Here is a 15,886-nt window from a genome sequence, read left to right as displayed (position 1 = left end):
TTACCATCATAGAAATATTCATTAATACTCATACAATTAACGAGAAAAACACACTAAGTAATTTTTTCATCTAACTTAAATGACTTGGTTGTATCTACAGAATTTCGTTTCCATAGTTAACATTTGATTTGAATTTTTTTTCCAAATTCTGACTCATGAAGTGTTAATGAGTTTTTTCCCAACATTTTTATTCAAGATACAAACATGGAATATGAATTTTCGTCATCTAAAGTCCTAAATGATATACCAGTACTTCCACCTCTTGTAAGTGAAATATATATATAGGTATTAAAAATTATAATTGTATTTTGAACATAATGTTTCAATGTTCTTTTTTTCAGATCACAAGTGATATTGTGACAGAAATTCGGTACTACAAACAGCTTGCTGTAGCGGTTCAAGAGAGATTAAAGGTATTAGAAAGTAGGAAAAAAGTTGTATCAGAGAAATGTAATAGTTTGTCAAACAATCATTACATTCCAACTAACTTGATAAATGAGAAATGTAGAAGTTGTGACCAAACAACAGACACATTTGGTAGAACATTAGTTCCCGCTATTAAAAGGGATGAATCAGCATGCTTAATTAATGTCAACTGTGACTTAAATATGAAAACAATAAAAAGTTTTATCACTAATACTGATCAGACGTGTGAGTCAACTGACAAAAAGAATAATTTTACATTGAAACAATCGCAAGTAGAGCATTATGATAATTGTATATCAAACAAAAGTAATAGTTTGATGCACAAAACACTCAATGAAAGTAGCAGTTTTTCAGATACCAAAACGAGTAGTTACAATTCGTATCATCTTGATCTATCTGTTCCAATTCAAAAGCATTGTCCAGAAAGTACCCTGGAAAAGTGGAAACCACAAGTGCCTAAATCTTTGGATATTGTGCCAATAATATTAGATCAATCTAAGTCATATGGTAAGTTATCTACAAGTGATGAATCTCCAAAATTATTGCAAAGGGGTTCTTATATTGTACACCAAACCAGTCCAGTTCATCTGGCTTTTATTCAAAATGAAATACCAAGTACTGATAATAAGTGCAGTGTCCCTGTCCAGGCAGTTGTGTGTAAAGAATGGAATACCAGCCAAATCAAAGATGATTTGAAAGCTTCAGTAAATATGAAAAACTCACCTCAATTTAACTTATCAGCCAAGTTCCAAAGAAATAACTTTCCTAATATTCTTTGTCAAAGAGCTTGCAAATCAGTGTCAAATTCTCAAACCGGATCTCCAATAGATATGTATCAGACAAAGTCTGTGGATTGTATTCAAACCATTTTTGCTGAAAAATGTTACTCTTCGAAAGCTGCTGGTGGTAGAATTAGCTTGCGAAAGTATTCATCAGCTTACACTGTAAGAGGTATGCATAATAGTTGTAGAACATTTGATAAAAACATTTCCATTCATCGTTTTACAGGTCAACTGTCTGAACCATTTAGCAGTTCGAACAGTGCTATACAAAAATCAGTTAAAACAAGTGACAATGATTTGAATCTAAATACAATTACTAATAAAAACTGTAGGAAAAATACTGCACAGAATTGTATCACAAAAAAGCAAAAGCCCATCGCAACATCTGAAAAAATTGTTAAAGTTTTTAAAGAAATTCAAGAAACTCACAAAAAACAAATATTAGAACTGATGGCACGCCAGCTTAAAGAACAAACTCGAATGCAGGAAAATTTTAAGAAGCAGCAAATATTGTTGCTAGCCCAAATCAGAAAAGCATTTCCTGAAATTTCAATTTCAGCACTAACAGAAGCTATATCAAGTAAGGGTGCAGAACTTGTGCCTGAAAATTTCAAAGTAGTAAAGACTAAGGCTCATGGGATACAAAACGAAGAAGACAATGGTAAACCTGAGCAAAATGGAACTAATTATCATAGTGACGAAATACACTTTAAATCAGTCCAATGTAACAACTCTTCGAAAGAAATAGCACCACAAGCATGCAGTTCTACTAATCAGCCAGCTATGCCTAGTATTTCTTCATATAATCCAATTTCTTGTCAACCTTCTCAAGGATTTGATGAAAAACTTACAATTTTTAGTAGGCATTCAGGTTTGTCAAATTTAAAACCAATAGATGACATTCCAGTTGGAACATCAGCTCACAGAAGTTGTAGTGTTAATAGACAACTCCTTCCTTTTGATGGCAAAAGTAATTATTCTTTTGTGTCAGATAGTACTTTATACACAGAAAATCATGTAATTTATTATTCATGTACTTTTATTATTTTTGTGTATTTTTTAAAATATACAATAATCTTACCAAAACTCTAGATGAAAGCTGCCAGTATAATAAACGCATACGCAAGAGGATTTTTAGTTAGAAGGCTAATGAAAAGTGAGAAAGTCATAGCTTTAAAAAATACTTATAGAGAAGCTCTGCACTGTATGTTAAAACTTCATATTGATGCGCCGCTTAAGTTAGCAGAATTAAATTTTCATCAAAGACTCCAACTGCAGGTAGTAGACATGTTTATCAATGACTTTTTTTCACAAAACTACACATCAAAAAGTATACAGTCATATTCTATCTGTTAGTGTGATGCTGCTTCTCTGAGCATAGTAGACTTATTTTCACAAAGTTCTGCTAAACGAATGAAAATTATAGCTCATGATCGAGAAATTAAAAAGGCTCGCTCATATAGGCCAAGCTCTGCTCATACTTACTCTTTTGCCACCCAACGGACACTTGCTAGAAAAAAAATGAAAGAGTATGGATCAGTTTGTTCATCCTAATAAGAATGCAATTTTTTATTATTATTAGATAAAATATATATGTCTATAAGTAATACAAATTTATTTTGCTCTTTTCTTTTTATGTTTATATGTGTTATCATTTCTCTATAAAGATTTCTGTTTACTGTGCTACGTAGAATTGCAAATTTGATGAGCAAATTGAGTATCATTTATTTATTTCTTTTTTTATAAGTCGTTATGACACTGTATACATGTAAGTCCTTAAAATAATAAAAAATCCTTGACGTTTTACAGATTAGGTATTTGTCCAAGTTTGCAAAATTCAGTAATGTCTCAGTCTTGTCCAGCAAGAACCAGATGTCAAACATGGACACCAAATACTAAGGAAAAAAAAATTACTACAAGTTTAATAAGTGAGTATTGCCTGCATAAAATTTAGCGGGATCTGTAGTTTGATATTTATTTTGTCATTTTCAGAAACAAATTATTGGTCTTTTATGTTTGAAAATATTTATCTGTCATGTATAAGGTAGCTTAGTGAAAAATACATTTAAAAAAATTTTATTTTATAATATAACGAATTTTTAGGAGCATGAAATAGTAATTTTTGTTACTAGTAAATCATGTCCCCAGGAAAGAGCAATCACTTAATTGATATTTTGAAAAAAAATAGTTTTCTTTCAAACAGCAACCTTTTTTATTTCTTCTTTCTTCAATTGACATACTGCCTAACAATCATTCCAATCTACATTTATCTGAAATTTTTAAAATTTGATTATTGTAATTTTTTCATTGATCTCCCGCTAAAGGTAGTCGTCCCAAAAGTCACCGATATTAATTGATTTTATGATAAAAACGATTTAACAATATTTTTGTAGTAAAAATTTGTTAAATAATAATGTTAGAAACATTACCTGTAAATACAACTACAACGAAAGCACGAAACTATAATAAATATGAAAATTTAATTTTGAAACTTGAAATAATAAATTTCTGTTCATAGATATTCTGAAAACATGGAAAAATATAATGAAATTAACATGTCTTTTAAACAGCACAATTTTTCTCATTTAAAAAAAAATTATATAGCCAAATGAAATAAAATATCAGTTTTTGAAAAAAATGTTTTGTATGACTATTATCGAATCAAATCAAATGTTCTTTTTTACACATTTTGCGTATGCTCGCCGCGTTAAGTAGTGCAACTTTGAAGCCTTATATTTTCGTTTGGGCACCGATGAAAATTCTGAAATTTTAACAGTATATCAGGAATAGTTAAAGGAGTATATGTTTAAAATTTCGAGTAATTTTATCATTTCTCCATTTCAACCCCATAAAAATTACCGTTTACTAAAACTAAAAGGTTGGATAAGTTGGAAGTCTCGAGTTTAATATTTTTAAAGAAATTTTAGAAACCTTATTTATATACTGTCAATGCATCGTTATTTAGCCATGCAAATCAAAATATATAAACAGTCAAGTTTTGTTTTGTTTTTCACTTTTTGTATGGTACTCGTAGTATTATTATGTCTATTACTCGTACTTTAACAGAATTAAACTAAGGGTTATAACGCTGTACCGGCCAGTTTAGCACACGCACACCACTAGCCCGAGTACAATGCCACATGTACTGCTGTGCGGCTTCGGCCTCTTTGATGCGACCGTCGTACCCTGACGCCGCAACCCAAAGTGCCCCGCACAGCAGTTATTGAACAAAAAAAACTTATTCGCTGATCAAGCAGCTAACACTGGACGAGCCACTAGATTCCCGCCAACGAGCCACTAACGATGCCCCCAAAGAGCCACTATTATTTCCCCACGAAGCCACTACTCGCGAAATGGAGTCACTACCCGATATCCGATATACTTGAGGAGGGCACGAAGTGCACCTCGCGACCCAAGTTTTCCCTAACCACGTGTCGCGTATAGCCACCAGTCTCTCGTCCCCCCACAGCGCGAAACATATGCGTAAGGGACTCGTGGTGTCTTCCTCACGGTGTCACGCCCCTTGCGCATCCAATACAACCACTATTCATGAAAAAAACAGCCAAAACATACTCACTAGCTTACTCTTGACCTTACATATCAAAGGACTCCTGGTCCTGGATATCGACTCCGGCTTCTCTCCTCTCGCCAACTCACGCAGCCACCCGATCGCACCCAGCCAGCCAAGACCCTCAAGCTTCCTCTCCGGTCACAAGACCTTTAGAGGAAAAAAAAAACCCCGACAATATCGCGAGCCACACAGTAAGCTTTGGTGCTGTTTTCCGAATCCCTCGAGTTTAGCCACAAGTAGCCAATGAAACGGGAGATAGCGAAAAATCGAACTGCCCTTTTCAGCTATTTCTCCTTGCTTGATACCTCGGAAAATCCCTACCAACAATCCTTGATCGATCGCCTACCGTCGATCAATGATTGCTGATTGGCTATTTATGCAACAGCGCTCTCTTTTATTTATATAGTCGTCGGTTAATCTTTTTTGGCATAAAGTTTTGACCGGAAAATCATACCGGCGCCTCCACCGGTCTGGTCCTCCTGTTTCAAACCGTTCCACTCCCTCAAGAGTGGAGACGCCGTCACGAACCGTCTACCCGCCACCAATCAATAAGCCACACCTCTCATGCCCGAGTCACGTCAGCGCCGCTCAAAGGATTCTTCATAGAGAGACTTGAGCAGAATTTTGTTTTTTGTGTCAGTGGAAGGAGCATGCTTATTATGAAGGGTAAGAGAGGCATGAGAGGAAGCAGAGGAGGATTCAGAGTCGTATCCATCTATGTAAGCGTCTTCTGTCTTCATGTCGTTTTGGTTGTCTGATTGTGAGGGTTCAGAGCCTACTTGCAGTTTTTTGGAGGGGGCTGAGAAGTTCGTTGAACGCTTGTTTTTGCTCTTTTTAGATCTAGATTTGACCATGGCTAGGAGAAGAAAACCGACCTTGTCAGCATTAGCCGACGGCAGTTCGCCAATTATAGCGGCGGCCGCGGCGATGGCAGAGACCGTAGGGCGGGTGTAGGTTATGAAATTGGGAAAAGGATTGGGGAGAAGGGGTTGGATAAGAGTGAGATTACATGGAGTCTGCCAGTCTGCAGACTGTCTGACTCCATGTAATCTCACCCTAAGAGAAAATAGGGAATAGGAAATAATTTAAAAGGTTTGTTAGGTTGGTGAGAGAGGGTGAATAAAAATGTATGATCAAGTGGAGCTGTAACCTAAAGGAACAATGCACTTACGAAAATGCAAACGTGCCCTTAGTTGATCCCATATGCTGAATGCTGAATGACGTCCGTCGCAGACGGTGGTGTAAACCGAACGCACCAGTTTGGCTGCTTGGTAGCAGCGTAGTCCGAACAGCCATTACCTATAAACTTTTGGGGTCCGCCTGCAGCGCATAGCTAAATATGGTCGGGTTCCTTGGACGCGAAATTCGAAAGATTAACTATGAGTGGACTGCATAATGAGGATAGAGTAGATAGCCTTGAGATGAGTTTAGAGAAGAATAAGTTTAAGTGTGGGGGTGGTATAGGGATTTGATGGGTCGAATAGAGAATTAGTAGGGAACCCGAACAGAAATGAAAGTCGGTTGCCTCTCTAGTTCGTGAGGCTATACTTAGGCAGCCTACTGAGGGCGTGTGAGGTACTCATTAGTCAGCCTATATAACCTACCGTTATCTTACCTCTCGAATTGTATATAGAGTTGTATCAGCCACAGTTGAAGTGTACATATAGATAATAAATTGCAGCGTAAAATTATACTTAAGTACACAAATTACGAATGTTTTCTATCGAGTCCTATTTAAATAATAAGTATTCTTATACATATTAGACTGACAAAATCAATCGACATTAAATTCGTTGTCAACTAAACAAAGTTTCTCAAAGTACTGAAAAACCGTACTAAGATTATGAAATATAACATTCAACAGCTTGTACACTGTCATTTACATGTCCGCCGTCAAATTAAGTTCATCTGTCATTTAATTGAGTCAATATGTTTTTGTATGAAAGAAAAGTAAACGGCAGTGTGAGCACTTAATTTGTATTCATTTCTTGGTTATTATTTAATAGTTCCTCAAAATTAACTCACGAATCACATGTTCATATTGTAAACTTGATATCAATTGTGAATGAAAGATGTTTTTAAGGTTACATTTATATCTTCATTTATTTAAAATTTCTATTTATCTTAGGGTTATATTTTTGTAACTACACGTGATCAACAATACCGTAATAGGAGATTTTCGTGAAAATTAAGTATGATTCGTTTGAAATGGAGCATGACTTTTGTTTAATTAGAATACAATGTGACTGTATTCTCATATGTACATATCTATACTTATCGATTGAAAGGTGGTTATGTTACGTCAATGGGGGCAGCCTACTTAGGGCCTACCAAACGCCACCTGATACTGCCAACGTAGGACCTCAGTTGGCAAGAGAGTCAGCCTAAGGCCTAAGTAGGCTCTACTGATCGCCTACTTACAATTTCTGTTCGGGAAGGTTGAAGGAATGAAGAGGGGACATTTAAATAGAGATGCTGCATTTGCGTAGGAAGTTGTGGATAATTCCAATGAGTTTGGTTGATGATGCTGAGAGGAATGGATTGATTGAGAATGGTGGGTGTAGATGCAGTTTGTATAGAGCTTTGATTAGAAAAGTTCTTAAGGAGTTATAGCGCTTGCAGGACTGGAAAATATGGTTGAGGTCTTCAATATCTTCGTCACATTCACAGTTGGGGTCTACGGTGAGGTTTTTACGATGGAGGCTGTAGGAAAGGTTTTAGTGGTTGGATCTTATTACTGAAAGTGGTAACTTGATTTCTTAAGAGAGGAAGGGGATGAAACCAGGGTTTGGATTAAGTCTTGAAGCAGTGTTGGTGAAGTAAAAGATCCCTTTACCAGAGTTTTAGTTGGTGATGAGGAGGTTAGATTCGGATGAGATTTCTGCATTGAGAAGGGCTCGGAAGTCTGTACATGATAGGGGATAAGTAAGGGATAGTCCATTTGAAGTTGCTTCTTTTGCCAGAAGGTCAGCTTTTTCATTGCCTGGTATGCTTTTGTGACTAGGTATACACGCAAAGATGATCGATTTGTTAAAAGAGTTTAGTTCTTGAAGGATTTTTTTGATCCGGTGAATGGTAGCATGAGGTGATGTGAACACGGGAGATGGGTCTGCTATAGTTTCAAGGCTGCTCAAGAAGTCTGTGAAGATTACGGCGCTATTTATGTTATTAGTGCTAATGAATAAAAGGGTGAGGTAGATGGTAAGTGCTTCGGCTGTAAATATGGAGGCGGGAGGAGGTAGGTAGCCTTTTTGAATGAGAAGTTGAGAGGTGGGGGGCTGTAGAATGCGAGTACAGTGTTAGATGTGTTGTTTGTTCTAGAGCCATCGGTGTAAAAAGGGGTGTGGGTGGAAATGATGGAGTTGAATTGTTGGAGAAATTCAATGTTAGGATCTGTAGCTTTATTAATGATTGGGCCTATTGATGTGGTGATTTGAGGAATAAATTGTTGACAGTTTATTGGAAAGAAATTGCATGGTGAAGTTGAGTTAGCGTAAATATTGTGCTGGTGGGGAGAGAGTTTAGTGAGGGCTTTAATCAGAGGGTGGTTGAGGTAATTAGAGCAGTTAGAGTCTGATGCAATGTGGAGAAGGGAAGAAATGCAGAGATTGTGGGGTGGCTAGTGAATGAGAAACATTTAGCTATGTAGTTGTTGGCTAATTTTTTTTATCCTTGAGGGAGGGGTAGTATTTTCGATTCTGCATAAACTATTCTGTTGGGGGTGGAGTTTCTCAGCCCTAAAGCAGCTCTGACCAACGTCGTTTATGCTATGTGCTGTACGTAGCGTGTCGTATATCATAATTTAACGTCCCCATGTAGAACATCGTGTGGGCGAATAAAGACCATAGATGTGTGGAGGTAAAACGTGACAGCCACAGAGCTGTGTCCATCAATCATAGAGTAGTAAAAAAGTCGCTGAATCTCAAATTTGATACTTGAAGGGACATAGGTTGGTAAACAGAGCGGGTTCTGGGCTACCCAACCCATAGTAGGCCACCCCATGACCTCGCTCTGAGCCCACCCCACCCATACAGGTACGGGGCTACCTTCCTCTGGCTTCCCTCTAAAATTTAAATGTATTTGAATATTTTTTATTTAATAAATAATAGGCGTTTACATAATAAAAATACAAATTCTAAAATTAATCAATGTTTTCGTTGTTAATCTTTTCTCTGCTAAACTTGCTGCTGTAATTTGAAATACTATTCATCTTTATTGTATGCATGAAATATTGTATGTATAATATAAAATAAAGTACATCTCTCTTTCGGGATATTTGCACAGTAAATATTTTTATAAGCTTTCTGTCATCATTCGTTTGATGATTTAAGCCAATGGTCCAGGAGGTCAGCATTGAAATTCTTTACATTCAAAAGGTTAAATTTTTAGACACACATACACACACACACACACACACACACACACACACAGAGTGCTCCGAAATATGCAGAATACACACTCACGTTCACATGTCAGTTTTCAAAACGCCAGGGTAAGTTAGGTAGAAGATAGCAACCTTGGGTCTAGGTAACGCCTTGTTAGAGCCCCGTTAAAATGTACAGGTAGGTCCTACCTCGGCAGCCCATCTAGGACCTAACTAACTAGTGGAGTGTCCTAGTTAGATTTCCGATTGGGTACGAGCATGGCTGCCGTATCTGCGTGGGTGCTAGCCTCGCTCTTATGCTCCTGACTGCCGGATTAGTGCCCGTACTCGCGTGGCTGGCTGTGCCCGTAGCGCCCATTGACTGTCGGAGTAGTGCCCTTGTGCTCATACCGCTCTTGTGCTCACCTGCACTACCGGAATGACCCCCGTGCTTGTTTAAAACACGCACTGCTAGTATTCCATTGAAACTATTGAGCATAGGGCTAGCTGTCGGGAGCTGGTACAGTCACAAGCCAGACCCCGCGTGGGTACAGACACACTTCCTCTCCGTCGCCTATGCTTGTAGAGCAGCATCACTTCTCACCACCACTCTTTACTCTTACCCCACTTCACTATTTCTCTATAAAAAGCAGTGGTAAAAGAGCTAGGGGGCTCGGGCAGTGCTTGGAGTCGTAGACGGATTAAGCGTATGCTTTGGAGTATATTTTTTTTTTTTAATTTTAAAAGATCGCGCATTTCAAAATGAGATTTAAAATTATTTTTATTTTATTTGGATATTTATAGAAACAAATTTTAAAAACAAAAATATTCTTGCTCTCATTCGGATCTGAACTTCAGTCTCCAGAATAATAATCAAGTACGATACCGACTGTGCTATCGGAGAGTTGAAAGGTAGCAGTACTGATACAGATACGTTTAGAAGATGGTACCGCACTGTTTTATCGACATGAAGTGTATACAAAATGTCTTTTAAAGATAACATAAAGTCGCCTTTAGCTGTATTTGACATGATCTTAGATAGATAATATAGATAACTTAGAAAATGATTAAGGGGGGTGGGGGTAAAGTTTGAAAAATTTTTTTTTTAATTTTTTTTATTTGATATTTTAAATCCATAATACCTCAGAAATATTGTGTTAAATTTTGAGATTAATCCGAGCAAAATTGACGGAGTTATAGCAGTCTGAACGAACCTTGCTCCAACTCAGTTTTACGCACATTTTAGCTACCTACGCCGAGCGGTAAGCGGCAGCTGTTTGGGTCTCTATTGTATTGTATACAGTCCCTCCCTCAAGGGTGGTCAACCAAATTCTGTTCAGGTATACAAAATATGTAACGTACGTTCTGTATCTTTAATGTATAGTATATATTTCAGTTCAAAATTGTACGTTTAGAAAAGCAGTCGTGTGCGTTGTTTGATTTTAGCTCCGATTTCATAACTCTTGCTCCGTATAGTTTCTAGTTTGTTTTTGCAGTGATTGTGCATTTCTTAACAAAAAATGCCAAAAAGAAGCGGTAGAGAAGGTCGTAGTGAAGGTGGCCCGAGGTTAAGTCGGCCGAGAAAAAGAGTGATGCCCCACGAACGTAAGAACGATGAAGTGAGAGCGTCGAGTCATCTGCTAAAAAAATTAAATTGAACGCGTCCTTAGAAATCGAAGAAGACTATAACAAACACTTCAAAATCGTAGATTTTCTTCTTGTTTTTTCAACAATTGCAACATTAGTTAAGTGTAAAACGTGTGACGGTGCAGTATATTTTAAAACGTGCAAAAAAGAAGGTCTCGGTTTTAAAATAAAAGTTTCATGTGAAAATTGCAAAGAGCCTAAGTATGTTCCATCTAGTGAAAGAATTAATGGTAATCCATACGCAATTAATTACAGATTTGCATTTCTTATGCGAGTTTTAGGCCTCGGACTTGCTGGTTGTAAGAAGTTTTGTGGGTTAATGGACATTGCAAACAGTTTTATTTCAAAACCTGCATATAACAAGTATACGAAAAAAATAAACGATAGCATACAAATTGTTGCCAGTAAATATTTTGCCACTGCCGTTCAAGAAGAGAAAGAAGAAACTACTAAACAAAATAATCTCAAAGAAACATCGGAATTAACAGTATCAGGCGACGGAACGTTGAAAAAACAAGGATTTTCCTTGCTTTAAGGTGTATCGTCCTTGATTGGCTACTGGACGGGCAAAGTTCTCGACATATTTGTGAAAAGTTCACATTGTCATAATTGTGAATTTGAAAGTAAAACGAGAAAGCTACACTTGCGACTAAAGAAGGCAGAATAGACAGGATCAAAAAGATGCCTTAGATCTCTTGGATGATAGTGATATACTATATGGACTTGACATTGATGATTCTGTATAGGTATTTTTATAAGAAAATCTAATTTTTTTCACGTTATTTTAATTTTTTTCGTGTACAAAATTTTAAATTGGTTTCCCCAAATATGTTATTTTTGAAGCCGGTGACCAGTGTCCCAAAAAAACTACTCAACCGATCGTTTTGAAATTTTGTACACATATTCTACACATATAAAGTTTCCAGGTGACGCTTTGTTTTTTTTTTGTTTTTGTTTTTTAATTTTTTTCAATTTTACAAAAACAAATAAGTCGTTTTTTTTTTTTTGCAAAAAACGATCTTTTACCTTAAAAAGATGCAAAACATGAAAAAATTTATAAAAGTAAAAAAATAAAGCGTCATTTGATGGAGAAAGATATCAAATAACCAAAACTATTTACTTTTTTGATTTTAGATAATCCAGCGATGAGCATGCGTGGTCACCGAAAAAAAAACATTTTTCGAGGCATCGGCGAAAAACTGCTATAACTCCGTTGTTTCTTCATATTTTGGCACCAATATTTTTTACAAACTTTTTAAATATTGTACAGTAACATACTAAATTTTCAAATAAATCGATAATAGCAAAGTGCTCTAAAAAAATTATTAAAAATTTGCGTTTTTTTGACCGAACAAACTTTACCTCCTCTTAAAACATGGCTAAAAGATAACTATAAAGTGACTTAAAAATAACTTAAACATGCCTCTCATACTGTTTATACCCATAAGATAATTAAAAAAAAATTTTTATGTTATTATAAAGTTTATTTTGTGACAAGCTTCATAAGAGCCCTAACTAAACGCTCTTATCTGTGAGGTACAACCATTGAATCTTACCTATCCAAAACAAGCGTAGCCAAACATTTTAGTTCGCCTATTGACTGCTAGATAGCGTTCGTAAATTAAAGAATAATTAAATAGAATTATTAAACACTAAAAGCAATGGTTTGCAAGGGGGCACTTCTATCACCTAGAATTTATAATACACGCCTTTCATTTATATTTATATTCTTCTATTTATTAAATTTTCCTTATAATAAAAAATTCGTCAAATAGACAATTCAAAGAAGGACAAATAAAGGGTACACATTTTTTTTGTACATATATTTCCTTTCATAAAAAATTCCTATTTAAAATACGTACTAAATTAAAACATGAAAATTTAAATTTGAACGCCGCGCGCGGGGAATGTGTGTCTAGTACGTTAATAAAACGCTAGAGCGCGTCCACCAAAAAAATGGAAAACCTTCTTCTCAAAAGGAGACAACGAAGGCATAAAAGGCGCCGGCACGTAACGTAAAGTCAGTCCTTCTCCAGCGAACCTGGGACGCGGAAAATCCGCTGCTCACCCAGACCTGGAACTCTCCCGTGCACCGGTATATTACCGCGACGAGTACAAGATGAGAGAAAGAGACCAAGTGCGAAGGTCGAGAGCTGAAAAGTAAGTTTGCACACCACCTACAGGTAACACTTCCACTAACCGGTTCCTACTTGGACTTTTGGTGCTCGACCGCTTTAAGCGTGGAGACGACGCATCCCCAAGTGGTCAAGTCATTAGGGTTAGCGACCACGTTCCTTAGGTGAAGTTCCTGGGTCGATGACTTGAGCAGTGCTCAAGACACCCAAGGGTCCGGAGAACGACCTAACCCTACGTGACTTCGCAGGATAGATAGCCTACCTAGCACTAACTTTCCGTGGTTGTACTCAAAATTCGTTTTTAGTCTAACCCAATATGTGTCAGTTGAGATTAAGAAGGGAGAAATCAAATTTAAATTGTCGTTTATGTAAAATTTCTGTTAAATGAATGCGGAAAAATTTTAAGTAAATTCGAAATAATCGTGTATACGTATATTTTTTTTTGTATCATTAATTCAAAGAATCGCGATTATTAAAATAAAATTAATACATGTAGAAATTGAAGATACGATTTCCTTAAAATTATATGATTTAATAAATATAAGATAAATAAAAATAAAAATCGATTGTGCTTATTGAAGTAAACCTTCCCCTCCACGTATGATTGCGAGTTTCCTTTTTAGAGTTTATGAATAAAATCATAACTGTTAAGATATTTATGAAATTGTTTTATATAAACTGAGAATATTGTCTGTACCAAAAAAAAGGGCATAAATAAATTTATTTAGAAGGATAAAAACATTAACTTAAGGGAATATTCAGGGAACGATAAAAATCCATAAAGCAATAATCAAAAACAATTGCTGTATATCGTGCAGGAATTAATTGATTATTCAACAGATAAATGTTGAAACTTGAAAACAATTATTTTAAACATTTTTCATACAATCGGCAATCCGAGCGACTTCGCTCTTTTACACAGGGCAACGAACTCGCCCTCCGACATATAAACACTCACATTGTTAGTGTGTTGGTTCCTAATCTTCGAGTTTCCTCGGTTTAGATAGTATTCTTAGCCGATTGTTACCACCACCAACTAACCGGGGTTATACTCAAAGAAAGGGAAGTCGTAGGTTACATGCATTCCATGGACTCAGGCAAATCTAGGAAAAACTTATTGTATAATCTAACGTATGATGTGCACAGTTTGCTTTGTACGCCCCATTATCATAGGGGTGAACAGTAGCCAGTTTTATTTTATCAGTTCTAAATTTGAACTTCTCCAACCATTGTTTCCTCAATGATGCAAATACACGCACTTTCCTTGCATTATGTAGGTGTTATCAAAGAATTGTTCCTATAGTATTGTACGGGAAATTTCCCGACTTTCACGGTATACCGTGAAAACAGCTCTTCTGTTTTTATCTGAGAGGTACTGGGTTCACCATCGGAATGGAGCGGTAATATAGCTAATTTCTTGAGAACTAAACCGTTGATAGGCTGTTTAAAGCCTTTCATATCAACTATGTAATGCATTAATTGCTTGTAACTTCATCACTTTCTTATTTTTGAATAGTTTCTTTCCAAATAGATCACTTTTTTGTTACTTTTTCCTGATTTCTTTTTCTTCTGTTCAGTCCACTTGACATACCTGTTAATAAACTTTTCACACTCTTAGTATTTTCTGTCGTACTCTTTCTTTTCTGCGCTCCGACCTTGTCCCATTACGGTTGATAAATGAATGATGTTACCAGAGTTATGCATCAGCCTTCATAGCTTTACCCTCGACCACCATGATGTTAACTATGTAATTCGTTAATTACAATTGTTTATAACCTTAATGTTTAGAAAACCATGATTTATTAGTTGAAAACTTTTCAGTTTGATTCTTCTACTAAGATTTCATACTCATCATCACTTTTTGGTAAAAAGTTTTTAATACTTCACGTCGCTGGTGAATTTGCTTTCAGTTGGTTCATGGGACATAATGATTAAAAGATACGACAATTTTTCTTATCATTTTTAATAGTTTTTTTTCCACAGATTTTTTCATCCACCCTCTCAAATTTTTTTCAAAATTTTTTATCCCACTCTTTTTGTCTTCGCTTGTTCTCTTCTACTTCTTTGCTCCAGCTGGTTCTTTGACCTTTCTTTATGACAGTTGAAAGATGAATGATGTTTGTAGAGCCGTGTGCATGACTTTTATAGCTGTATATGAGCTTCTTAAAGTCTCCGCTTGTTGGACTATATTGAACGATACGATCGTGTAGAATCAAGTAGTAGGCTAATGTATTGGCGGAAAAATTAGCATGGAATTCAAATTCCAAACGCACATCTACTGGAGAATTTGTCAATGACTCATTTTGCTTGGAGCAATCAATCACAATCAAAGGCGTGACGTTCAGAAAATCATATCTATTAAGTAAAGGTACGGGACCTTACTATAATATGAAATCTGAAAATGAGCGTACATGTCGTACAACAGTCCATACTGATTGTTCGTCATATCGAGATTGAGATCTCTATAAGGATAATATGTTACAGTGATCTTACTTACTAGTGCTAGCAGCTGTCTGATTCTTTCGGTTTGTTTGGAAAGCCAGTATAACGTAACGTGGCTTTCCCAACTGATTAGACGTCTCGACTGCCCAGATATGATTCGATGTTGTGCGTAAGAGTGGATATTCATAGAGCTTCTATGTACAAAAACGCATAGATATCAAGTAGTCTTTTCACAAACAATTGAGCAGACAAATTTTATAAGAATCCGACATCACTACATAGGGCATAAGGCATTTGAGGTTTAGAATAGCTATTTTAAACTCTTTCTAAGTCGATGGTTGATTAGCATTTGCAGCAGGAATTGCATCTTGAACAACTGCATTTAAATCATTTCTCGATCTCGTAACTATGAGTTCATGTTTTACGGTGACAACTATCTTTCGATAATCTGTAGCAAAACCTAAAATCATGCTGAGGGAAACCAAGACATCAAAGCAGCTACCCCTCCTTAGACTTGAAG

The 15,886-nt window shown here is 36.2% G+C and overlaps 2 protein-coding genes across 3 annotated transcripts in view; both read left to right on the top strand.

Moving 5' to 3' along the window:
- LOC106641881 (uncharacterized) overlaps window positions 1–15,886 on the top strand; it is an 84,785-nt gene that overhangs the window by 47,420 nt on the left and 21,479 nt on the right. Inside the window, exons 1-6 of one of the 2 annotated variants that reach the window (XM_089595590.1) lie at window positions 71–264; window positions 342–1,377; window positions 1,435–2,225; window positions 2,301–2,486; window positions 2,565–2,737; window positions 3,018–3,136. In XM_089595590.1, the coding sequence (XP_089451716.1) occupies window positions 205–264; window positions 342–1,377; window positions 1,435–2,225; window positions 2,301–2,486; window positions 2,565–2,737; window positions 3,018–3,136 (2,365 nt within the window). In that variant the 5' untranslated portion in view covers window positions 71–204. Of the gene's footprint in view, window positions 1–70; window positions 265–341; window positions 2,226–2,300; window positions 2,487–2,564; window positions 2,738–3,017; window positions 3,137–15,886 lie in introns of those variants that run through there. The other variant, XM_089595589.1, reaches the window with a different exon arrangement.
- On the top strand, window positions 11,058–11,463 carry LOC149373837 (uncharacterized). The gene is made up of 2 exons (XM_089595640.1): window positions 11,058–11,283; window positions 11,326–11,463. Exons 1-2 carry the CDS (start codon window positions 11,058–11,060, stop codon window positions 11,454–11,456), a joined length of 357 nt encoding a protein of 118 aa, XP_089451766.1. The 3' UTR covers window positions 11,457–11,463.

This window comes from Copidosoma floridanum, unplaced genomic scaffold, assembly GCF_036245765.1.
Source record: "Copidosoma floridanum isolate Cflo_tuat_1 unplaced genomic scaffold, Cflo_Japanese_pri ptg000026l, whole genome shotgun sequence".
NCBI classification, from domain to species: domain Eukaryota; kingdom Metazoa; phylum Arthropoda; class Insecta; order Hymenoptera; family Encyrtidae; genus Copidosoma; species Copidosoma floridanum.
The sequence above is the reverse complement of the archived record's forward strand: the minus strand, read 5'-3'. Positions and strand labels throughout refer to the sequence as shown.

Excerpts from the sequence above, each read along its gene's own strand:
- LOC149373837 (XM_089595640.1), top strand. The coding sequence starts at position 11,058 with ATGCGAGTTTTAGGCCTCGGACTTGCTGGTTGTAAGAAGTTTTGTGGG. Across the intron at positions 11,284-11,325 it reads ATCGGAATTAACAGTATCAG|GTGTATCGTCCTTGATTGGC; the intron begins GCGACGGAACGT and ends CCTTGCTTTAAG.